This window comes from Mus caroli, chromosome 2, assembly GCF_900094665.2.
Source record: "Mus caroli chromosome 2, CAROLI_EIJ_v1.1, whole genome shotgun sequence".
Classification (NCBI taxonomy): domain Eukaryota; kingdom Metazoa; phylum Chordata; class Mammalia; order Rodentia; family Muridae; genus Mus; species Mus caroli.
In genome coordinates, this window is record NC_034571.1 from 3,212,716 (window position 1) to 3,236,984 (window position 24,269).

General features: G+C 43.6%; 1 protein-coding gene across 5 annotated transcripts in view; it reads left to right on the forward strand.

Annotated features, from left to right (window-relative positions):
• The window catches only part of Usp6nl (USP6 N-terminal like), a 123,402-nt gene extending 99,494 nt beyond the window's left edge, over nucleotides 1-23,908 (forward strand). For all 5 annotated transcript variants that reach the window (XM_021154013.2, XM_021154009.2, XM_029470742.1 and 2 more), the window contains 7 exons: nucleotides 795-843; nucleotides 1,638-1,758; nucleotides 4,263-4,357; nucleotides 4,858-4,923; nucleotides 5,013-5,112; nucleotides 7,703-7,855; nucleotides 17,968-23,908. In XM_021154013.2, the coding sequence (XP_021009672.1) occupies nucleotides 795-843; nucleotides 1,638-1,758; nucleotides 4,263-4,357; nucleotides 4,858-4,923; nucleotides 5,013-5,112; nucleotides 7,703-7,855; nucleotides 17,968-19,340 (1,957 nt within the window). In that variant the 3' untranslated portion in view covers nucleotides 19,341-23,908. The remainder of the gene's footprint in view (nucleotides 1-794; nucleotides 844-1,637; nucleotides 1,759-4,262; nucleotides 4,358-4,857; nucleotides 4,924-5,012; nucleotides 5,113-7,702; nucleotides 7,856-17,967) is intronic.
• Nucleotides 23,909-24,269: the final 361 nt, after the last annotated feature.

Genomic DNA, 24,269 nt, shown 5'->3' on the forward strand with positions numbered 1-24,269 from the left:
GTATAGCTCAGGGTGCCTTAGAACCTGTGATCCTCCTGAGTGCTGGGAGTACAGTTGTGTACCCCCAGGTCCATTCTGTTAGAAGTAAGGTGTCGGAGTCAGCAAAGATTGAAGGGGCAAAAACCCGAGGGCAAAGCATAGTAGTGAGTTGTTAGTATAGTGAGGCACAGCCCTGCTTCACTCTGCAGATCAGCGTGGTCGTCCCAGGCTGCCCTTCCTGTGCTTAGCTGCTGCTGTTAGAGTCTTCCTGTGGCCATCCACATTCTGTGGCTCCAGCGTAAGAGAGCTGAGGGGAAAGACAACGAGCTTAAGAAACTCAGTGAAGCTGTGCTGTTTCCCATACGAAGGCTTTCTGTCTAAACGTGTGACAGATAACATAGCCTCAGATTCAACTCTTGACGATTCTGGTTCAATTCGAGCTCTGGATACCTTTTTTGAAAATACAACAGTAATTTTTCTGGACTGGTTTTAGTCGATCCTGGTTTTTTGTCTGGTTGGATTTTTTGTGTGTGTGTAGTTGGTTTTGTTTTGTTTTGATTGTTTTCAGTTTTTCTGAGACAAGGAAGGTCTCTCTGCGTAGCAATGGCTATTCTGGAATTCCTTTTGTCGTCCAGGCTGGCCTCAAACTCAGAGAGAGCCACCTGCCTGTGCCTCCTGAGAGCTGGGATTTAAATGTGTGCACCACCACGGCCCAGCTAGTCAAACCTGTTTTTTCTAATAAGTTTGTAATTTTAAAAATTAACTGAATTTAAAAAGAACGAAATTAAGTTTAATGTAAATTTTTATTTGTCTAGGCAACAGTCCTTATTCCATGTTCTCGCTGCTTATTCTATCTATAATACGGTAAGTTGGTCCATGTCTCCCTCCTGCTTGACTTTGATTCTAGGGAACTAGACATTCTTCCTGGCCCTCTACCTAACAAGGCACTTGGAGGCCCAGATCTTCATGCCGATGCCTCCATGGCCCTGTTAGCTTTGGCGTGCTTATAACTCCCATGTTGACCCCAGAGCCTTCGAGCTGATTTGGAAGTAGAAAAACCTAGGTACGAACCCAGGATGCTAGTGAGCTTCACTTTCTCTCGCTGCAGAGTGTTTTGTTTTATTACATTTTTGTGCTCTTTGGTTTTCTTTTTTACACATGAAAGACTAAGCAGTGCCAGTAGATGTGTCTGAGCTGGAGCAGTGGCCTGCAGCCTACCGGCTCTCTTGCTCCTGACAGCCAATGCTCCAGTCATCTCGTGTATCACCTGTTAGAGGCCTACAAGGAGTGGACTAAACCTCAACCCTATAGCTTCAGAAACGCAGGGACAAGACATGGAGGTGGGGGTCAGGGAGGACGGGCAGCATCTGCCCGCTCAGTGAAGTGAGGGTTGATATTCCCTCCATGCTGTATTGCAGGGTCGAGCAAAGGACAGTATTAAATGTCGCTCGAGGGGTCTCCCCACACCTGTTTACTCTTGAGCACAGTTTTATTTTTGTATAGTATAAGCCCTAATGCTGTAGCTGTTGCAACAGTTATTTCTAGAATTGTCCAGTAATGCATCGAAGCATTTTGTGGTATTTTATAGATTAGCCTTTCCCATGTCTGTGTTCATGGAATTGAGCTTTGAAGCCTGCAGTCTGTTCTCCCTTTCTTAGGAAGTCGGGTACTGCCAAGGGATGAGTCAGATCACAGCCTTGCTCCTTATGTACATGAATGAGGAAGACGCCTTCTGGGCCCTAGTCAAGCTCTTCTCAGGCCCCAAGCATGCAATGCACGGTAAGGAAGCCCTCCATGTGACAGTAAGTACATAGGGAGCGCAAACTGGCCTGAGAATTAACTACAGCAAATGTCGATCCCTGGTAGGAGTTTGTTAGTCAGATATTACTCATGTTCCAGGGGTTTGAGAATTGCTAATTTCTTCTTTCATTTTTTCTTCATTATGTTTTTCTATTTACATTGAATTTTCTTTGTCTTTTCCCCAAACTGTATTTCTGGCACTTTTAAATTCTTTTATTCATTTGCTCTCTATCAAAAGAAGTTAATTTAAGTTTGGAAGAACTTAGGAAAATCTATATTAGGAAGAATAAAAGGAAACCTGTTGCCCAAAACACTTGCTGTTCTAATAAAATGCTGGATGCATTGATATATAACTTTGTTAAAGAATATTAATCAAGGAACGAAACTTAGATATTTAAAGGAAGGAACATAATAATTAAGGAGTTTTCTATTTCAGGTGTGTTTTTCAGTGCTGAATGCTAACAGCAGACTTAAGACAGCTGGAATAGCTGAGGGCGTCTCTCAGTGATGGAGCACCTGTCTAAGCATGTGCAAGGCCCTCAAGTCAGTGCCCTAGGACTAGTTAGCAAAGACAGTATTAGTTCCTCTAACAGTGAACCACTTATGCGCACTCTGTGAGTGTGTCTGCTCAGTCAGTGGGGAGTCTATCCCAGGAATGCCCGTTTAAAGATTTCAGAGGTAGTGTCCTCCGTAGTTGTAGGACATGGTACATGCAGCAGGCTCCCTGTAAGAAGGGCAAGTGTTGCCATCTCCTGAGCTGTACTGTTTAAGAAGACTCCTTGACTACAGCTCACCTTCATCGTCCGTGTCTCTTTCTCTGACCTTCCTTCCTGTCTGAGTGAGTGTTTCCTGCTTCAGGGACAGGTTAGAGGGGTGGTCATATTATCATCCGATTTTAGAAAATGGGATTTTCTTTCAAACCTCTTTGCTGCCTTGGCTTCACCAGTCGCTGTTACCAGCCTGTCTTTAAACACTGTTAACTGGACAATCCTGTCATTTGTCCTTACAGTGTAGTTGGGCTATTTCTGTGGGTAACTTTGTACTTGAGAGATAACTTGTCTGTGACTGAAGTCTAGCTCGCTCTTTGTGATTTCTGTGTGAAGGTGTAGCACTTGTAAGTTCATAGAGTCAGCCTAGAGCTGGGTGGAGGGGAATGTAAAGTACTGAGGCCAGGAGGCCCCTGCAAAGTGAAGAGTGTTAGTTAGGGAACTGTAGCATGTTTAAGGTGGCTCTTGCTGAAGTACATGGACTTTTTTAAAAATCAGATTTTTCTTGAAAATTTTCTATCTCCCATTGCTGTCAAATTGACTGTGAAAGTGGCTCCAGTGGAGAGATAAAGATTTTTAAATAAAATCATTTTACTGTAAAAAGTTATTACTAAGCAAAGGACAGAATCTTTGGAAATTTTTACACACATCTTCAAAACTGGAAACAAGTTGTGAATGCAGTGTTGTGCTGCTGTGCCCTGGGTTCCTGACCCCCACTGGAAGCCATTGTTTGTGTTTTAGCTTTCCTTCCATTACAGTGACAAGTATGAATTCTGTGTTCTTTCATTGCCAGGACCAAGCTACATCTTACAAAACTGTATATGCATTTTGTTAGAAAGTTTACAATAAGTGTAGTAGGATCTTTCTTTACATTTTCTGGTATGCTTAGAGAACCATTGGTTTTTAAGTCACACGTGATGTGGGAGAAATCATAAACTCTCAGATTAAGCAAATATGCGAGACTGAATGAAAGCAAAATAGTCTTCATTAAATCTATAAGACAGCCTAATTTTTATAAGCTCTTGTCAATAATGAATATCTAAGGAAGGTGTGTATGACATACATTTCCCTGGTTTCTTAGAAACCCGAAAGATATCTATTAGAATCTCCTAGATGTGCCTAGAAGCTGGTTTGAAAATAGTAATTGCAGAAATAAAGTCCATTGAATATATATTCTTGAAATGGATTATATAAATATCTGAAAAGGAACTTATGAATAAAAATTGTTATAAATTCAGTGAACTAAATATACAAATTAGCACCAATTTACCATTTACAATTGCTTCCTAGACGCCCTACAGATCACAATGTATTATCTATAAGTCTTGGTATAACTTAAAGTGCCTGCATGTCTTAGCTGATGATGGTGAGAGAAGAGTGGACTGGCTGTCAGGATGGAACAGCTTAGGAGGGAGACGGTCAGCATTGAGAACGGAGGAGTCAAGAATGGATTCTGTTTCTTTTGTCTGGTGCTGAGACTGGGTTTCTCCTAATTAGGAACTGTGTTTTACTGAGTGAAGGTGGTAGTTAGCAAACAATACCAGCTAACAGTCTCACTACCTGATGTTCGAGGGACACCATTTCCATGATGGGGAAGAAGAAGGCCAAGGTCGCTTGGGATGCTAATTTCATAGCTACAAATGAAGTATGTTACATTGTGAAGTTGGGGGTTGCTGCTGCTGTCTCTGAAGGGCTGTTTTTTTGTTTGTGTTCTAGGTTTTTTTGTCCAAGGTTTTCCTAAACTCTTGAGATTTCAAGAACATCATGAGAAAATTCTGAACAAATTTTTGTCCAAACTTAAGCAGCACTTGGTAGGTAGATGTCACTGACGGACAGCTGTTCACAGAGTCATTAAGTTAGCCTGGGTTCCAGAACGTTAGATTCATAAAATCTAGTATTAATATACTACCACAGTATTCGTAGATTCAGAATACTTCTATAAGCTGATAGGTACTAGTAATAACATTTTTACAATTGTGATTCTCCATTATTTTGGAGGTTTTAAATTTATACAAAAGCATTATAGGAATTACAGAAAACTGATTCCTTGTGAAATCTCTGTATGCTTTACTTTAAAATGCAGTGCAATCAGACAGTTCACTATGAAGAAATAGTTATAGTCTTATTATGGTGACACACTTTTTGTGATGATTCTTATAAGGTAAATTTGGGGATTAAAAATGGGAGTAGAAAAGCAGAGAAAGTTATGGAGAGGGTTTGCCGTGAAGGTAGCCTCCAGCGCCCTTCCCCGTACTGTTGCTATTTTGTTTGCTACAACTCAGAAATTATGAGGTCTTTCTTTGTCTTTTAGGATTCTCAAGAAATCTACACAAGTTTTTACACAATGAAATGGTTTTTTCAGTGTTTCCTTGACCGAGTAAGTACTGTTGGTAGCCCTGTTATAAAAGTGGCAACCCCGTGAGAGGAGGCCCTGGCTCACACCAGCCTGCTTTGTCTTTCCTGCAGACTCCCTTCAGGCTGAACCTCAGGATATGGGACATCTATATCTTTGAAGGAGAGCGAGTCCTTACTGCTATGTCTTACACAATCTTGAAACTACACAAAAGTAAGGAAGCCTCTGGCTTAAAAGGCTTTATAAAGTCAGGGTTTATTGTGATGCTGACTGGCCTGGCCTCCCGCTGCCTTAGGCTGTGCTTTTAGCAGGGTTTGTTTTGTTTTGTTTTTGTTTTTGTTTTGAAAACTACTAGTCTTTTTAAGATTTTTTTTTTTCCTTGAGAGTCAGCAGAGAACTCCTGCTTCTCTCTCAGGAGAGAGACACTACATCTGAGAAGACCCTGAGCTCCTCCCTCAAGGTGCCAGATCTGCCTTCACACTCAAACTCTAGGATGCTGAGTTTGGTGTCACTGAGAATATTCTTCTCAAGTGTTAGTTTCCACTGGGACCCTCATTCTTTTAACTGATCTGTCTTCTAGGTAAATGAGCGGGGGAAATGTCTTGTTACTGTTTATTTCTCTAACTCTGATAGAACTTGAGTGTCAGGGTCTCTGGAGTAACAGGGACAGATGCATCAAGTCTCTCCCTGCATAAATGCAGAAGGTTTTCAAAACAAAAACTAAAGGCTTTTTAGTCTTCAGTTACAGTATTTCAGGGCCTCTGTTGGTATGATGTGTTGGATCTCAAAAGCCAGCAAATGAGGTTTTCTATCATTTTCATTTCAAACTTAAGTCTTGTGGCTCTATAGAGGTATGGCTCATGGATAGCCTAGACCTTAATGTTGTGTGTCCCCCACACTTATTGTGTACGTCATTCTTAACTGATTTGTTCAGCATTCTGAGTTGAGGGCATTGTCAAGTTTGCGATTTGTGTTCCTGCTGTTCCTGGCCATACTGGGTGCTCTCGGTGAGACTGCCTGGTCACTGACTTGAATGCAGTGAGCACAGTAGAAACTCATTAGCCGCACTTCCTCTGAGATGAGACCTCAGTGTTTGTGACTTTCCAGGGAAGCTGTCAGAAATGTTGTGTTCGTGGCCAGCATACAGGCTAACACACCAACACAAAGCATTGGTGACACAGCTCCTTCCTGGAGTCTGGTTGTGTCGGCGCTGGGTGAAAACCCCTTTCTCCTTCTCTTCTGCTTTTCCTTCTTTCTTTACATCACTACTTTTGATGTTGGTTATAAACAGGTCAAAATATACTAAAGAAGTGTATCTTAGTTAAACACTAATGCAATGGTCCCGGGACAGCGGAAAGTGGACTGTGGTGTGGTTTCTTTATAGTTCTCCTCTCTGTAAATGATTTACTCCGTCTGACTCTTTGACCCTTGAACTTTGAGCAGAGCAACTACTTTACTTGCCAGTAAATGGTTAAACTGTACAAGCTGTGACCCCGCCCGCCGCTCAGTCTGTTGCTTGCCAGTAAATGGTTAAACTGTACAAGCTGTGAGAAGCCTGCCTGCTGGTCAGTCTGTTGCTTGTTCAAGAAGCAAAGCTCTCAGATGTTCAGTGGGTTTTCTGTCCACCATACGAAGAAGGGTTGAGGAACAGGGGCACAGAGATGTTGCTCTCGGGCTACAAAGTTTCTCTTAGTGACAGAATAAGTTTTGGAAGTGTACTGTGTGGATTAGTGAGCATAGTTATGTATAACATAACTGAAAGTTACTAAGAGCAGATTTGAAATGACTTCCTCCACAAAAGTAAGTATGCTTGGTGGTAGATCTAACAGTCACATTGAAGTAGTCATTCCACAGTGGGGAACCTGTATTAAAACACTGTGTAGTTTGCCATAAGGTTTCATACTACGTCATTTGCTGGTTAAAAAAAAAAATAGATAACAACACAGAAAAAGAAAAAGGAAAAAACAAAGCAAAACAAAACACTCTGTGGGTGCTTAACAGCTGAACCTAGCCAAAGACTTTTTTCTGTCTTTATTTCTTCCTGACTGCTTTAAAGCTAGTGTTACTGGAGATTCATCACACAATGGCTCTAAGCTGGAAACTTGGAAACAAATGCAAATGCACGTGATTGGACTAAACAAACACTAGTGTTGCTCAGTTATACCTCTGCCTACAATAGCTGAGAAAGAAAGAATGTGCGTTTGCTTTTCAATAGAGGAGGGAGGCTGAGCCCAGACTGTGCACTTGTATTGTGAGTTGATGCCCATGGACAGCCATGAGCACAACACTTCTCCTTGTAAGGGATGGGACTGCTGGCTTAGTGGGTGTCTACTTTCTCCTCGCCGTCTGTAGTTTGATTTTTTTTCCTAATAAAATTAATTTCCTCAATAGTAATAATAAGGTTAATAATCTGGTTTTGAGGGAAAATTTCTAATCCTAAGTGTGGAGTTAAAGAAGGCTTGTCAGTGTGAGATAGAGTTCCAGATCGTCTGTGAGATAAATAAATGTTTATTGACTCCTAGGAGCTCTTGCTGTAGATTACTGTTGATACCAAGACAGGGCTACTCCTAAACCAGTGAGAAAAAGGTCATGGACACCTTTCTTCTCCTACTAGTTTTTCTAAGGTCAAAATATTATCCTACTGAGCTTTAATGATGTCCACAATGTAAAATGTAAGGGGGGTGTGTGTGTGTGTCCCTTTTAGTACCCTTTTTAAAAACACACTATATCAAATACAGTCTATCTCTCTTCAGCCTAAGTAGCACTGTTGACCGGCATTTACGTTTCTCTCCTCCTTTCTCAGAGCATCTGATGAAGTTGTCTATGGAGGAACTTGTAGAATTTCTTCAGGAGACTCTCGCCAAGGATTTTTTCTTCGAGGATGATTTTGTAATAGAGCAACTTCAGGTGTCTATGGCAGAGCTAAAGCGGGCAAAGTTAGATCTCCCAGAGCCTGGTAAGAAGTGCCTTGGTACCACTCATCAAACTCTAGATCAGAGGACAACACTCAGTTACCACTGACTTTGCTGTTGTTAGGATAAGCATATACTCGGTGATAAGGTGATGTCAATTAGTGTCCAACCAGCTGCTAGAGGATTTGCTTTCTTTTTGTAAAAGCAGTTGACAGTGTCATGCCTTGGCACGATGTACTTGACCGCATCCATCCGCCCACCGCTATCACCCCCCTCTTTCCCTCTGGTGCCTACTCTCACCTCCTCTCCATCTTGGAGTCTTTCTGAAAAGCTGTTGTTATGAATTACCTCCTGGCGCAGTCAGTGTTGCTTAGATTTACAGATATGTAGGGTCATTCTTGGGTGTGGAGAGGGGACAACCTACCAGCAGCCGCCATATCCCCAAAGGATGGTGCATCTCTCTCCTTCAGCCGCCATTAGCTGCTCAGGGTAGGACCTTGGAACCCTTCCTGCATCTGTATTGGGATTTTGGCTATAAAAGTGTCTTCTCTGACCAAAGTTAAGAGCAACACAGATCTGTGGTATAAAATTTAAAAGGTGATTGACAACGTGATCATTTAGCAAAAATAAAAAAATAACAAGAGAGCCGGAACAATGGGTTTGCCCTTAGGGCTGATAACTTTGGTAGCCATGGGCTTTTGGCCAGATTTATAGATCCAGGCATAAAATCCATCAGTGCAACAGGAATCATACCTAATAAGAAAGTGATTGGCTATGACACTGTTGTAACAGCAGTGTTGTAGCCCTCAGAGTCCAATGCTGGATGAGACCCTGTTTCCTCCTCTCCCCAGTAGCCTGCACAGGGCCTTCTGCCACTAAATAAGCCATCTAAAAGAAATATACTTTCCTGGTTAATCGTGGTTGATTCTTTGTGTCCTGGTATTGAAGTATCTTCAACAACAGGGTCTTACCATCTCATTATGGTGGTCAAACGAGAGGAACGCTGACAGCCTGGGCTGCTGCCGGTGGTTCTGGGACTGTGCTGGCCAGTAACTCATAGGGAGATGTTTTGTGCCTGTCACTGAAAATTTCATTTAATAACCATGTCTGCTTTTCTTTCACATGTAGGCATATTGGTTAAATGTAGCTCTATTAAAACTGAAATTTAGAAATTTGATTGACAAATCATAACTAATTTGAAGAGGCAAACAACAAATACTTTACATTGATCATCTTGTTATGGAACCTAGGGACAGTAGTGGAGAAGTAAGCCCTCAGGAAAGGAGGAAAGGGGCCCAGAACAGGCATCACCACAATGGAGTCCAGCCATTCCCAGCTCTGTGCAGGCCTCTGCGTGTCGATAAGGCATGTGGATACAGCTCCACCTCGTACGTTTCCTGCTAGGAACTTTGCTGTAGATTTAAAACCTGAAAAGAAAAGTGTTTTTCTTACTCTGGGAGAATACATTGGAAAGACAGGATGTTCATAAGTTGTAGTGAATGTAAAAGGAACACTTATAGAGGTAGGTATGGGATCCATGAGGACTTCTCAGGACCACTGAGAGGTGAGAGGGAAAATAAGGAAATCTAGAAAGGTTGGAATAGCAGCCATTTTTTAAATTTCAAGTTCTGACTGTATGCTACTTGACCAGATTATCATGTTCTGGAAGCTAATTAATTTTTGCAATTTTCTCGTTGACTGTTGCCCTAGCAGATAGTGTGGTAAGGGATCAGGAAAGGGGAAGATGTGGATGGTAGATGAGAAGCGGATCAGTTATTCATGCTAACTGGGTTTAGCATTTCCTGATCATGCGCCTCATTTGATGTTCTTGTCAGAAAGGAAGCAGAATTACATTCATGAAGAGTTGTTCCCCTCAGGAGGAGCAGGCTGCAATGCTTTGACTTAACCCAGGGCTTTAATCAGCACTTGAGTCCTGGGGTCATTGGAACTGACAGGAACACCCTCCTCACAGTGGCCATGGAGTTGAGCCTGGCCTTGGGAAACTGTGGCCTTTGCTGAGTGAGGTCGGCCTCCCTGCTGCGGGTAATGATACCCGTTTCCCTCTCATTCTCCCCTGGGGCAAGAAATGCATTCACAGCAGCAATTACTATACTCTCCCTAGTGTGGCATTTGTTTCTAAATCTCTCACCTATATTGATGAAGAGTTTAAGGCACTTTCAAATAAAAGATACATGTAAAAAAAAAGAAAACACATGCCTCACAAATACATGGTGACACAAAGTGAAACCTGTGGAATAGATCAGGATGGTAGCTGCTTACTTACCACCTAATTAACAACTAATGTTGTTCAGAATGCCACTCTGTGTCACATATGTGGCATATGTGGCCCTTTCCCATTTACTCCTATAAAAGTAACTAGAGTAGCTCTCCTGATTTCATAGGAGTAGCAGTGATAGTTTGTAATCTATTGTCACCAGGAAGCTGAGGAGAGCATGGCTGGAAGATAAAAGGAGAGGGTGGGTGACCAGGACCGGAAGCTCTGTCTAGACTCTGCTCCTGGCACACTGGCCGTTGTGGCAGACCGAGGGCAGCTCACCTTGCATCTCTGCCACAATGGTCTCTTTCCCTGAGTATTTCTACGGTGCCAGTAGCTTATTTTCACAATGTTTCTGCCCCATGGACTCGTGTTGTTTTCCTTTCTGGGTTGTCATGATGACATATGGAATAAATGTGGTGTGGAATAACATTGCATCAAAATGCTTCCGTGTCCTACCCACCCTTTAACCTTCTCACATGCATGGGTGCTTTGCTACATGTGTATCTGTGCACCACGTGTGCTTAGAGGGGCCAGAGAGGGCATTGGATCCTCTGGAACGCAGTGACAGAGCTGCCGTGTGATGTGGGTGCTGGAAATCAGACATTGGTCTCTTCCAAGAGCACCCAGTGGTTACCTGCTGAGCCATACTTTCAGTCTCAAAGCCATCCTTTAAAAACACAATGATGATACTCCCGTTGGCTCCTTACACACTCCTGAACTCTATGTTTGCTGAGAGTGTATGGCAGGGTCCTCACAAGTACATGGTGCTGAGGAGTGTTCCATATCTGGGCCGTTTGGTAGAGGAGCTCAGCTTGTTTCTGTGTACAGTCTTGAGCCTTAAGTCTGGTATCCTCCTGTAGTTACTTCATTATCTGTGAGCTGTCTGTCTGCCCTCTGTGCATTTTCTGTAGGTACACTCATACAGCCTTCCTCTTTGCCCTTGGTACATTGTCTATAGGTAGGTATACAGTCTCTGGCAGTCAAGGAAGTCCCTAGCATACAGTGTATTTTAAATTCTTTCTATAGATTTTTTCTCTGTGGCTTATATGTACTACACACAAACGTAGCCTACACCAAGGGCTCCCTTCCCTCTTTGCATTCTCTCCCATAATTCTTGCTGGGGTTTTTAAGAGCTTAAATGTTTTTAGTAGATTTGTCTGATTAAGTCTTACACGATGGCTGGGTGTCTTACCTACCCGTTCCTCTCACTGTGTACTGTAACTGGGTCAGTTATCTCCAGTTAACCTCTGAGTTCTTCCAGTTTCTGTGTATTTTTGGCTGTGGTAAAATTGTCAACATTCACTAATACTTAGTTATTTAAAATCTCCTATTCTGTGCAACTGCTGGAGCTGAATCAGCTACAGGAAAGTTTATGAAGTTGTATGTTTTAGAGACTTTGTGAACATTTCTCAGCAGCATCAGTTAAGCTGGGTCCACTGACTCCTGTGGTGACTCCTTCCTTAGGATGCTGGGCAGGTGGTGAGGAGTGGCCAGACACGTCTAGGGAAGGCCAGGTCTTCAAGAGAAAGCCCAAAGCCTTTATTTAGTTGATGGAGAAATAGCTTTTCATTCCCCACTTTCTCCTTCCTCCCCTTCCAGCACTGCGGGGTGACGTCACAGTCCGGTATTGAGCGGTTTTGCCCACTGTTTATTTGCATTATCAGCTCAGCTTTTCCTAACATCCTTTTGGAATATATTTATTGATAACATTTGCTTTTGTGTTTCTTATGGTCTTTAATGACAATTTTTCTGCACATGTTTTATTTAGACTTTTAAAATTAGTATTTTATTTATTAAAGTCCAGATTAAAATACCCAGGGTTTTTTATTGTTTTTGTTTCATTTTAAGAAGTTAGATCTAGTAATTTTAACATTTTTCTAAAGAATTTAGTAAATGTTTGGTCCTATTTACAAATAACTACAAATAACTATTTTATTTTCGATTGAGTTTATAAATTTATTAAATCCAACTTCCTTTCAGCATATTAATGTTTTACATTGGGAACAAATCTTGTGTGGCTATAAAATAACTGATGTCTTCTGGGCAGCAGCTCGGTGGTGCAGCGCCTGCCCTAGCACTGGGAAACAGAGCAACCCAAAAAGAACTTGGAACCCTTCATCCCTAAGACTGTGCTGGGTCTTAATTTTCCTGATGTACCAATGCTATCTGTCTGTGTATTTAAAACTCAAAAGCTCAAATCAGGAACTCATTTACATATGTTAAATTGGTACAAAAAAGGCCAACTGTAGCCAAATCCTCTTAATATTTTTAATATATAAATAATAGAAAAAATAGATTATTTAATTAAAAATCCAGCGTCAATCAGGTGCTTACTTCCTTTAAACTTCTCTATGTTTAAGTCTGGATCTTCAGGTGTTGAAATATGTTGGTAAGTGTGAGGACTGGGGGTATAGTAGACATACATTCTGGCATTCTTGAGTTCTTAGCAGTGACCCTAACTGAGCCTGCTCCCACTTTGCTCGCTTGCTTGCTTGTCTGCTCTCTCTGGGTTGGTGCCCTTTTGATGGTTTTACATGAAGCCTAGATGCCAGCCCCACTCTTCTTTATTGTTTACTTCTGGCCCTTCTTTTTGAGGCAACCTAATAGAAATTTGTGTTACTTTATTTATTATTTGGTAGAACCGTGAATGATTTTCATTGTCATTATATATCATTATTACTAATCCATAGATTATAGATGGGGAAACCTTGTGTTCAAAGTTAAATACTTGTCCAAGGTCATTTTGGCTGATTCTAGGAGTGATTCCAGATCAGAGCTGTTTATTATTCAAAAGTAGCATCTGCTGCTGTGACCAGAGATGGCCTGAGTTTAGAGGGAAGCGCTCTTTGGCATTAATTGCCTTTGTATATACACTTCTTCAGCATTTAGTTCTTGGGCTTCATCCATTAGCTGTCTCTGAATCCGTCCGACCTAAGCTTACACACTGTAAGTTAGTTTACACGCTGTGACTTAGGCGTTGCTACTCACTCAAAGCCTTCTCAGCCTGCCCACAGGGCCCCACGGCCCTGGAACGTGCTCACCTGTGCTTGGTGTTTCTGCATTCACCTGGCCAATCGCCTTTGGTGCTTACGCACGCACTCACTAGTGTGTGTCCTTCAGGTGCAGAGACCACATCTCAGCATCTTCAGCTCTGATGGCGTGTCTGGCACATAGCAGGCAGGCTTTTGACGTTCTCTTTGAGATAGTAGAATCTGTATAGAAAAGGTTAGCACAAAACATACTTGAGGGTACTGAGGCATCCTTTCTCATGTTTGTACACGTCAGTCAGTTTCATTGTATGTTGAACACTGTGTTCTTGCAATGTTGAAGTAGTAGGAGGCTCGCTCCCCAGAAGACCGCAGGAGAAGCACTTCCTAAGTACATCTCTGAGGGGGTTCAAAGAGCCACTAATGCCTCGGAGGCAGTTCACCTCCACCCTGTAGTAGAGTGTGGTGTCCACTGGGTGGTGACAGAGACCTGAGTAAGGCCGGAAATGGACCGGCCTGAGGAGACAGAAAAGGGGCCCTTTCACCTTCCTGGGAAGTTAGACTACTATTGGCATTTTGGAGCTTTTAAAGAGAAAAATGCTAAACAAAGAAACAAAAACAAAGAAGAAGTAAACATTTGTGTTTTGTCCTAAATTGTATTAAGTTACCTTCTTGTGAGCGGGGAGAAGATTGTCAGGGCTTACGTGACTGAAGAGAGGGGAAAGCCACTAATACGATGTCCTCACACAAAGCTCTGTGAGTGCATGGCTGCAGCTCACCTGTGCTCTCAGGAAGAAGGAAAAAGTACACTTCTGACACGAAGCTGAGCAGAAACAGCAGAAGGTGCAAGACCACATTCCTCTGTTCATTGAGAAGGGTCTCTGAAAGCTGTGGGGGGGGCAGGCGGTAAATACTGACTGTAGAAACGCCCACATAATGATGTAATGCGTCTGTTGTTATGTGACTTGTGCTTGAGTCTGCTGAGCATGGTTGCTTGGGAGGAATGAGGATATAGGACATCAGTTAACCCAAAGATCGCGTGTGTATGTGTGTGTCTGTCTCTGTCTGTCTGTCTGAGTGTTCACAGATTTACTTAAATCTACTTTTGTGATAGAAAATACTTAGAACATAAACACATACTTGGTAGTGACATTTGTTGCTCCTATGAGATGCACACAGTATTTCCTTGACCCAGTAAAAGTTGCATACTTAATCTTCACTAAGAAAGAAGGGAGGGAAGGAAAGAGGGAGGGAGGAAGGAAAAAAGAAAAGAAAATCGCCTTTGCATAGAAATCATAGAAATCATGTAGGTTTGACTTCTTAATTTCATTATAACAGAGGTGAGATTGCTTGACAGAGAAGCTGTGGGTTTGGTCTGGCTGTTGGAACGGAAAGGCCTTTGAGGCATCGTTTAGAACCTGCTTCTGTGAGGGGAGTTCGGCTAGATGTAAAGAACACATGCACTTGGAGTGTGGTTGCCCTGCTGAGTGAGATTCATGGGAGCAGTGCAATTGTAGTGTAACCCAACAGTCAGTCAGCAAGTGTTTCTGGAAGCCGTCTGCTGATGCCACCGTCATAGGCTGTGCTGGTCTGGATGAGCCTGACCCCTATAGGCTCAGATTTGGGTGCTTGGTCCCCAGTTAATGAAACTGTTTGAGAAGGATTAAAAGCTGTGGCCTTGGTGGAAGAAATCTGTCACTTAGAGTGGGCTTTGAGGTTTCAAAAGCTCATACCAGGCCCAGTCACTGTCTCTCTGCCTGCTGTCTGCACCATGCTTACCTTGTTTCCGCCATGATGATAATGAACTGACACTCGGAAACTGTAAGCAAAGCTCCAGTTAAATGCTTTCTCTTGTAAGAGTGGCTTTGGTGGAGCTGTCTCGTCACAGCAATAGAAGAGTAACTAAGACACAGCCATGCCTTAAGTGTCCCTTAGCCTGTTCCCAAGCACAGCAGGAAGAGGAAGAGAGTGGACACTATTTGGAACTGGGCACACACAAGCATAGCTTTCTGGCCCAGACACGGAGAGGCCCCTCCCTTACGTGAAGGACTCTGGGCTAGCTTGCTTCACTGCTTTTAACATTTAGAGAAATTGATTTTTAAGCACTTATAATCTTAGGAGGCACTTTTCTTATACTCCTGTCTGCTGCCTCCTTATTGAAAAATTTTCCTGGAGCAAAAAGGCCGTGACCTCTAAAGGCTTTGTGCATGTAATATATTTGCCATGTGCCTTTTGCACACAGGTACCTAATGAGGGCTTGCCCTTTAGCAGATATTATATGTTATATATTATATAATTTTGTGGGTGTTTTTACTCAGTGCTCCCCACTGTCAGTGTGGGCATGTGCCGTTGCTCTGAAGGCATACCAAAGGGGAAGCCACTGGGCAGTGGGAAGGCTTCTTTTGGATACTTTAGATCAGGCACAGACACTGGGCCCCACTGTACATGCTGGTCTCCTATTAATTCAATAAAGGAAGTCTGCCGAATTTTTCCTTTAATTCTTAAAAAATAAATTTTATTACTTTTTAATTTTATGTGTATGGTTGTTTTACTTACATGTGTATCTGTGCATCACATTCATGCAATGCCCACAGAGACCGGAGGAGGCATTGGATTGCCTGAAATTGTGGTTGCAGAGGTTGTAAACTATCATGTGGGTGCTGGGAATCCAATGCCCGTCCTCTGGAAGAACAGCCAGTGATCTTAACTGCTGAGCATCTCTCCAGTCTTATCCCCTTCAACCTTACACAGTGTGCAGGGGTATCCACCGGGCTGGAGAGGCGGCTAAGCTGTTAAAGGCTAGACTCACACCAAAAGTCTGTTTTCCTTCCATATACTAATCTACTTACTTAAATGAAAAGTGTGAGGCAAAAACTTTTCTTGTTCTTTATACTGAAAATAAACTTTCCTGCACCCGTCTAGAGTTTCAGCCTAAATCTTTCTCTTGCTTGCAGTTGGATGTCACGTCAATGTGTGTCCAAATCTAGTGTCTCAGGCTTCACCACAGTAGACGGTGGGAAGCGGGTGGGTGCTGGCGTCAGCTTTGGGTTGAGCTCTGTGTCTGCTCCGTGCTGGCCGTGAACCCTTGAGCAACTTCATCTCTGCCCTAGTTTCCTCCCCTAGGAGATCATGAAGTCATGTGCCTGTTGTCTGTGTTGTGTCACAGTGTTGACTGATACACAGGGATTACTTAATGAATGTCAACAGTTGTGACTGTTGTCATTGTTGCTTGTCATTACCACAGTTTAAGTCTACACTGCTATTTACAGTAGCTGCTGTGCTCTACCTCAGATTATAGCTCATCTGTTGACTGTTGTCATTGTTGCTTGTCATTACCACAGTTTAAGTCTACACTGCTATTTACAGTAGCTGCTGTGCTGTACCTCAGATTATAGCTCATCTGTGGAAAGGTTTCTAGAGTTTTCAGTTAACTCAGGACAAACTACCCAGTCCTCTGGGTTGTGTTTTTGGCCTCCTCATGGGGCCTGTCTGCCTTGTTCAGAGACAGGGTCTTGTTCTTAAAGGCTCTCCTTCCTGCTCTGCGCCATCCACTCCTGATTTTTAATTGTTTTTACCACTTTAATTTTCCTGGTTTTTGTTTTGTTTTGTTTGGATTAGATGGGACTGGATTGGGTTGGAATGCTGGTGATGGGAACCAGGGCCTGCCTTCCACATGCTACTCTGCCGCATGTATTTATTGCCTGTGTCATGTGGGTTCCAAGATCACACTTGGGCGCTTAGCTTGGCAGCCTTCTGGGCCCAGCACAACAAAACATTGAATCATTATTTTAAGATCCTGAAGAAATGGATCTATAGCTGCTATGTGCCAACTAGAACTTCCTATAAAGAAAACAGGCAGTATGAGACTCCAAGAGTAGTAAGCATAGTGCCTCCACCCTAGGAAAGAAAGGAAGAGAAGCACCACCACCGTGGTGAGTGGGGCCATGAGAAAACCCCACCCCCTGCTCACAGCACCTCCTGCAGGTCACACTCAGGGACCTTATACTCAAGATGTTGTTTTATAAGAACAGTTAAAATGCGTTTCAGTTTTTGCAAATGAAATGTTTAAATTTTTCATGGTAATCTGGTAATGTTGTGATAGAGCATTTAAAATACTTTCTGCTAAGTGGTCATCTTATTACACGTCCCTCCAACTGCTCACAATTCTCTTAGTTATTTAGAATATAAAAGTAAGTGGGCTGGAGAGATGGCTCTGTCAGGTCCACTGCTGCTTAGGAAGGACTCCGAGCTGACAACCATCTGTAGCCCATAGGGCATCTAGTGTTGTCTTCAGTATCCCAGGCACCAGGCATGCACATGGTGCACACGCACACACACCAGCCAGGCACACTCACAACTCTTTTTAATTAAATAAATTACCTAATATGGTTTTCATCGTTTTAAAATTTCTTTTTCTGTCTTTACATTTTTAAGTAGGGTATTGTTAGGGTGTCTGTTTTCAGTTAGAGAGTGTTTTTCTCTTAGTAAGTTATACTGTGGAAATACCCAAGATAATAACAGTCTGGGGAGGACTTGTGGGCCACAGTAAGATATCAAATGACCTTCAACTTTGACAGATCTGCTTCAAGGTAAAAGCAAAGACTTTACTGATTTCAAAACTGCTTTAGTTGAGATGTGTTAAAATGAAAGCAACGTAATGTTAATTCTCAGCCACCGACCAGCTCTGCTTACTGAGAGCATCACCTCTGCTTAGAAATACAAGAATTGGGTGTTAGGCAGTTGGTGGCCCTCTCCTGTAAGCTGTCCCCACCTGCACAGTGCCTACTTAGGCTGTGACGTTAGCGTTGACACTTGGCAGTATGAGAGTGTGTGCTTCTGCACACATAAGACAATCTACAGTTGTTCATAGACCTGTTGTCCTTCGTTCTAGGTAAGGAGGATGAATATCCAAAGAAACCCTTGGGGCAGCTTCCACCTGAGTCTGCTTGTATTAATCACTTGAGCAATGGACAAAGAAGTGTTGGCAGGCCCAGCCCCAAAACAAGCAGCAGGAGAGAAGATGGATCGCCTCGCAAGAACCATGAGCACTCTCCTGTCCATCACAGTAGAAATGGCACACCAGAAAGAGCCGGGCAGTCACGGCGGAAGTCCGTGGATGAGGGGAGTAAAAATCTGAAGCATGAGGCAGAGTCTCAGAGAAAACCTTCACCGGGTATGCAGGACAGTTCCAGACACTATAACCATGCAGCTGCTAACCAAAATAGCAATGCAATTTCAAACGTCAGGAAGGAATTTATGCCCAAGTGGAGAAAACCATCAGATGCCTCAGCTATTGAAAGAACTACTAAATATGCCATCGAAGGCAAAAGTCACTCAGCTCTTCCCGTCGCCATCCCAGGTTCTGCTGAGACCCGATTGTCAAACTCAAGGCAGAAGATGAAGGCTTTGGATGGGGGTGAAGGGAAGCGGGGTTCTAACGCTTCCCAGTATGACAACGTGCCTGGGGGTGAGACTGAGCCTGGGGCATCTGCGGAAGAGGGACCAGAGCGGACTCACCCTCACAGCCCAAGGAAGCAGCCCGAGCCAAGTCCCAGTCCGCCGAAAGTACCCAACAAGTTTACGTTTAAAGTGCAGCCTCCCAGCCATGTACGATACCCACCCCAGCTACCAGAGGAGGATCACAGAGCTGCATATCCACCCTCCTACAGCAACCCCCCTGTCTACCATGGAAATTCTCCAAAACATGTCCCTACTGCTCACAGTGGTTTTGTGTCCACACAGATCAGCCCCAGACCTCAAATTAACCCTTCCAGGAGACCTTACGGTTCCTCTCTTTCAGTTGACACTTCTCCAGAGAAAGCCTACAGCCGCCCAACTCCTGTTGTTCTGCCCTCTAGTCGAATTGAAGTCCTTCCCATTGACATCGGTGCCAGGGGGTACGGCAGTTCGGGGTCACCAAAGAATGGACAGTTCATCCTTCCTCCAGTGGACTATTTGCCAGAGAACAGAAAATGGTCAGAAGTTAGTTACACATACAGACCGGAGATGCATGGCCAATCATGGACTCAGGATGCTCACCGTAGCCACATAAGCAATTTATCAAACTATGCAGCCTTTCAGCACATACCGTTCCAGGCCCATGGGCTTCCAGAAGTGTCTGTAGACAGTCCAGTGAGGTATAAGATGTCACCAGCTGTGGAAGATGCCAGTCCTCATGGGTATCCATATGCAGGGCCCTCACCTTCGGCACATCACTACAGAAATGGAGAGGGACTTTCTGTGCAGGAATCAGTATTGCTGTGAGCGTGTGGCTGTATTCACTGACAAGAGAATAGAAACGATATGCCCACATTGCTATGTTTATAATTGCCAGAGCAGTATTTTTTATATTGTAAACAGTGTGCACAGCTCAGTGTGTCAGTGATGAGAGTATGGGAAGGCTTCATCCTCTGCAGAGGCTGCTGAAGAAGAGTGGGTCAGCTGCATCCTGGCTGAACCTTTAATAGGGGAACCTGGAAACACAGCAGTAGCATTAGGGCTGCACACACAGTGAGGCTCTCTGTGCTGTTCCCTGCGTAGCTCCCCCAGACCCCGCTCTGTTCCGTTGCTGTTAGAGCAGGAGACTACTGACCACTATAGAGCAGATACTCTGAGGGCCGGCCCTCGCCTTTTCATAGATAGACGAGGCAACTGCATATAGGTTTTGTCTTTAAAACCACCTTTAATCTAGATACATAGACTAACAGTGGATTTTTTAACCCTTTATCTTTCTGCCCACCCTGCCCAAACATATTTTAACCCAGGCTCTAAACTGAAACTGACTAGAGATGATTGGCCTTATAGAATGTCATCCTCCTTCAGTTGCTGCCATTTTATCTCCTCCTGAAAGCTAAAGGCTACAGAGAAAGGCTCACCACTTGATGGTGCCTAAAGTGGGTCAGTTACCCAAGTGAGCGGCTGCACAGTGCTCACTGAGTCCCCTCATCTCCAACAGTCTTGGTGCTGCTGTGCCCTGGGCTCTGGTCTGGCCGGGTTCAAGGGACTGTCTGCAGCGTGAGCTGGAAGTCAGACCTTGCAGGGCCCCAGGCCGCAGAAGACTGCATTTCACAGTCATTGGAAAGCAGCTCTAACCATAAGGAAGGCTGCTTCTCACCCTGCTTCCCCTTCTCACAGGCTTTCTCTGGCACTCGGTCTTCACAGAGCACAGTGGATGGATACCGCTACACTTACTGGGCCATTCCATTATCCCGGTCAAAATTGTGAAAAATACCCTAATGATTAATAAGGACCTAGAATTTTGATCTTTGAAAAAAAAAAAAAAAAAGGGAAAAAAATGTAGTTTGTTTCATACTTTTGGAATTTTTTTTCAGTGAAAAATAACTGAAGTTCATGGTTTTTAAAAGATGTGATGATTCCTTTTATGCTATCACACACTACTGTCACCAAGACACTGACAGAGTGCTGGGTTCTCCAAGAGCGATGGCGGCTCTGTGTAGATGCTCACCCACCGTTGTTACCTTCTTGTATCTGAATATCAGAAACTAGAAAGTCCAACAGTGACACTGTCCCTGCTCCAAGGTGGAGACTTAAGTTTGTGAGGTACAAGAATATGTCTTCATGAAAGTAACATTGTTTATCTAGCAAACGTGACAATATTTTTATGTATATAATGATTCTAATCTAAGTTAATTAACGTGGTAATGATGTTATTAAGTGTGGAAGCAAATGCAGTATATTAAAGGCGAACACCACACTGAAACTCCCAACTCCTGACAGAATAACCAGGCTCTTGATTTAGATCATGTGGAAGGTGAGATATAAATGTATATAGACATGTAGCTGAGGATATTAATTTCAGTCTTAAAGTGTGACTTGTAAGGAGCCAAGCTGTACAGTTTAGTTCATGATGGCAGCTCTCTGCCTCTTCAGAAAGTATATATCATAGTGGTAAATTATGTAGATTATATATATATATATATATGCTATATATGGACACACTATTTTCTTATGTCATCTATGGCATTTTTTTATCTGTATACTTTTTGATGTGGTTGATTGTTTTTAACATGCTAAAAGTAATCCATGTATTTTGTTCTGTGTCTTCTGTGTGCAGCTTCCCCGTGGCAAGTGCTGTGTCCTGGCCTTGCAGGGCCTGGCAGATGTGCCAGGTGCTCACCAGCAGCGTTTACCCACGCTGCGCTTCTCTGCTTGCATTTTCAGGGAGACCGTGTTTTGAACTGCATCACTTTTCCTTGGCTTAAGCATTCGTTACTAATGGCAGGAAAGTCTTCCCCTCTATAAGATATATATCTCTGTTAGCTTCAAGTAGGAAATTTTAATTTAAAATTATTTTGCCACTATACAATTTTATTTTAAATTTATTTTTAAATAAAAGAAATGATAAGAGAAATAATATTGACAAAGTGATTCAAAATCTATTTATAGAAAGGCTTGTTGGGGACATTCCAGGCAGATGAGCAGCCATGCCCCATAACAGCGTGCCCACAGTGGCTGGGCCATGGCTCAGGCTTCCCTCATGGTCACTTTGCCCATTACGTCAGAAGTAAGTGTCTGGGTGTGGTAGTGTAAGTTTCTTAAGGAATTGTCCTGCTGACCTGTACTTAACTAATGAACTTAAGGGTTTGGGTTTTTTTTTCTTTTGTTTGTTTGTTTGTTTTGTTTTTAATTATCAAGTCTCACCCCAGACCACTTAAATCCTATCTTGGGTAAAACGCAGGTATTAGAGAAGCGTGTTCCCCTTGTGTCTCTTAATACTGTCATCTTGAAACTCTCACTAGGAAAAATGCCAAAGTTGTCTTCTGTTTCTATTGTGGGATGTTTAAAAATGGTTTGTTGTTGTTTTGGTTTCTGAAGACAGTCTTGCTATATATCCCAGTCTGACCTTACTGTGTTTTTGAGGCTAACCTAGAAATTGAGGNGGGAAAAAAAAAAAAAAAGGCCGGGCGGTGGTGGCGCACGCCTTTAATCCCAGCACTTGGGAGGCAGAGGCAGACGGATTTCTAAGTTCGAGGCCAGCCTGGTCTACCTCTGAGGCTCCCTCAGCCTCAGAGGACTGAGATATGTGCCCCTCCCATCTCGCTCAGCACAGGGTTTTTGTAGTATGAGTTTTGATTGTCTTGTTCTCAGTGCTGGAGATTGAACACAAACACTACTGGTGAACTAGTGTTTAAAATTCTTTGTAGGTCAGAAGTTTGGGAACTCAAAAGTGACGTCAGGAAAGTTAGGAAAAAGTCCACTGGCAACATTATCAGCTATCCTCATTTCGAGATATCTGCTAGTCACAGCTGAATAGCTTTGAGGAAGGAGGTGTGGTCCCCTCACACCCAGACACCCAGACACTTACACCACTCCTGCAAAGTAGATAGAGCCTTCAGATTGCCATTACCCACTGTGGTCTGCTTTTCAGCCCAGCTATTTGAGCTCTCAGCAGTGAGAAGACCCCGCCCTGCCTTCATTAGAGCTATCAATACTGAGTGGCTAGAACTCCAGGGACTGTGTGGTTTGGTCTGTTTTCTTACTGGAATGCCTTCTCCAGAACTGTTGCGGTTTTATTCTCTGTCATCAGGGCTGTTTTCTACAGACCCTGAGCCTCAAAACCTGTTCTACCATTGAAGGAGAGGAAGATTGAAGTTGGCTTACGTTTCTACAGTGTTAGGGGTGTAGGAGAATTGGGGCCAACAGCCCATCAAAAGATTTCGTGAGTCAGTTTAGTTTAGTGTCAGAGCAGCTTGTGTGTGGGACTTGAGGATTGGGGATTGACAGGTTTCATCATCTGATAGACATTTGGTTATCCAGAGAGAATTGGTAATTTGCCAGCATAAGGGACCCAAAGCCACCAGTGAGTACATGCCCCAGAGATGGTGGCCAAGCAGAGCAGTCACCCACAAGGCAGAGTTACTGGTGAGAAAGGGCATCTGTCAGTCAGGTTGTGTGGGCTGGAGGCTGGCAGGTCTGCATGGTAGGCTGAGTTTGCTGTCCAATAGCTGTGTGACTTTGGGCAAGTCCTGGTCACCTTCCTGGCCTCACTGTCCTTAGCTAGAACTGGGCATTTGAGGTACAGGCAGAAGAGGAGACAATCATGGTCTGATTAGTTGAGTGACAGGAGTTAACAGTGATAGTGGTTCGAGCTTTGTGTCTGTGTCTCTTGTCTTCATGGAGATTCCATTCTGACCCACTTCCTTGTGTCTAAATTGAAGGTGGGTTTTGTTGTTGTTGTTTTGGTTTGGCTTTGGTGTTGGCTTTGTTGTTGTTTGGTTGGTTTTTGATTGTTGCATTTTTCCTGTTTCTTAGGATTGAGTTGATCGGTTTGACATGTTTGGTTCAGTGTCATGCAGTGATACATGTTCTCTGTAATTACATGTCACCACACCAGGCTTTAGTGGCCAGGAGGGATTTGACCTTGTTCCCAAGGGGTTGAGGGTCTGGCGAGCAGCCCAGGGGCAAAGGCAGTCAACTTGCATGTGATACAAGACAGGACAGGCAGAGCTGGTGTGACTTGAGGTGGCGCCAGCCTCTCAGACATGGTGGCTGGGTTGGTAGTATACAGTGCAGCAGAGCTGCCCTCAGATGTGGGACTGCAGAGTCTGTTTGGATTTGATACGGGGAGTGCTTGCTGACCTCCTGTCTCCCTAGAGCACAAACAGGAGGGAGCAGGCCCCTTGATGGTTTGGATGGGATGAGATGGACAGTTACTGTAATGAAGGACAAGGGGAACCAGGGACGGGGAGGAGGCATAGTCTGTGGTGACAGGCAATGCTAAGGAGGGATCGATTTGCCTGCCGGGTTCTTGAGGCTCTACAGGTTGCCAAGTCTTGTACTCAGAAGTATTAAACACTGATTATTAAACCTTCTGCCATGCAGCCTTGACTTATTTGCGGGAAATCGCAATCAGAGTACAAAGCAGGCAGATGGAGCAGATTGCACACGAGCATCAACTTGGTAGAGCAGCTATTCAAACACTGCCACCATGAGCTATACAGGAGGAGCCCGTGACAAGGAAAGGATCCCTGTGCACGAGTGGGGTTGGGGAGGACTCTGCCACATGATAAATGTCACGTGGCAGCAAGCAACGGCTTGAGGGAGTTAAGGACCTCTGGTACTGATGAGCGGCTGCAGTCTTGGCAGGTGCCGGAGTCCTCTAGGATTCAGTTTTCACATGTATGCCCAATGGCAAACAGCAGAGTCTGAACACAGTTCTTTCTGCTCCATGTT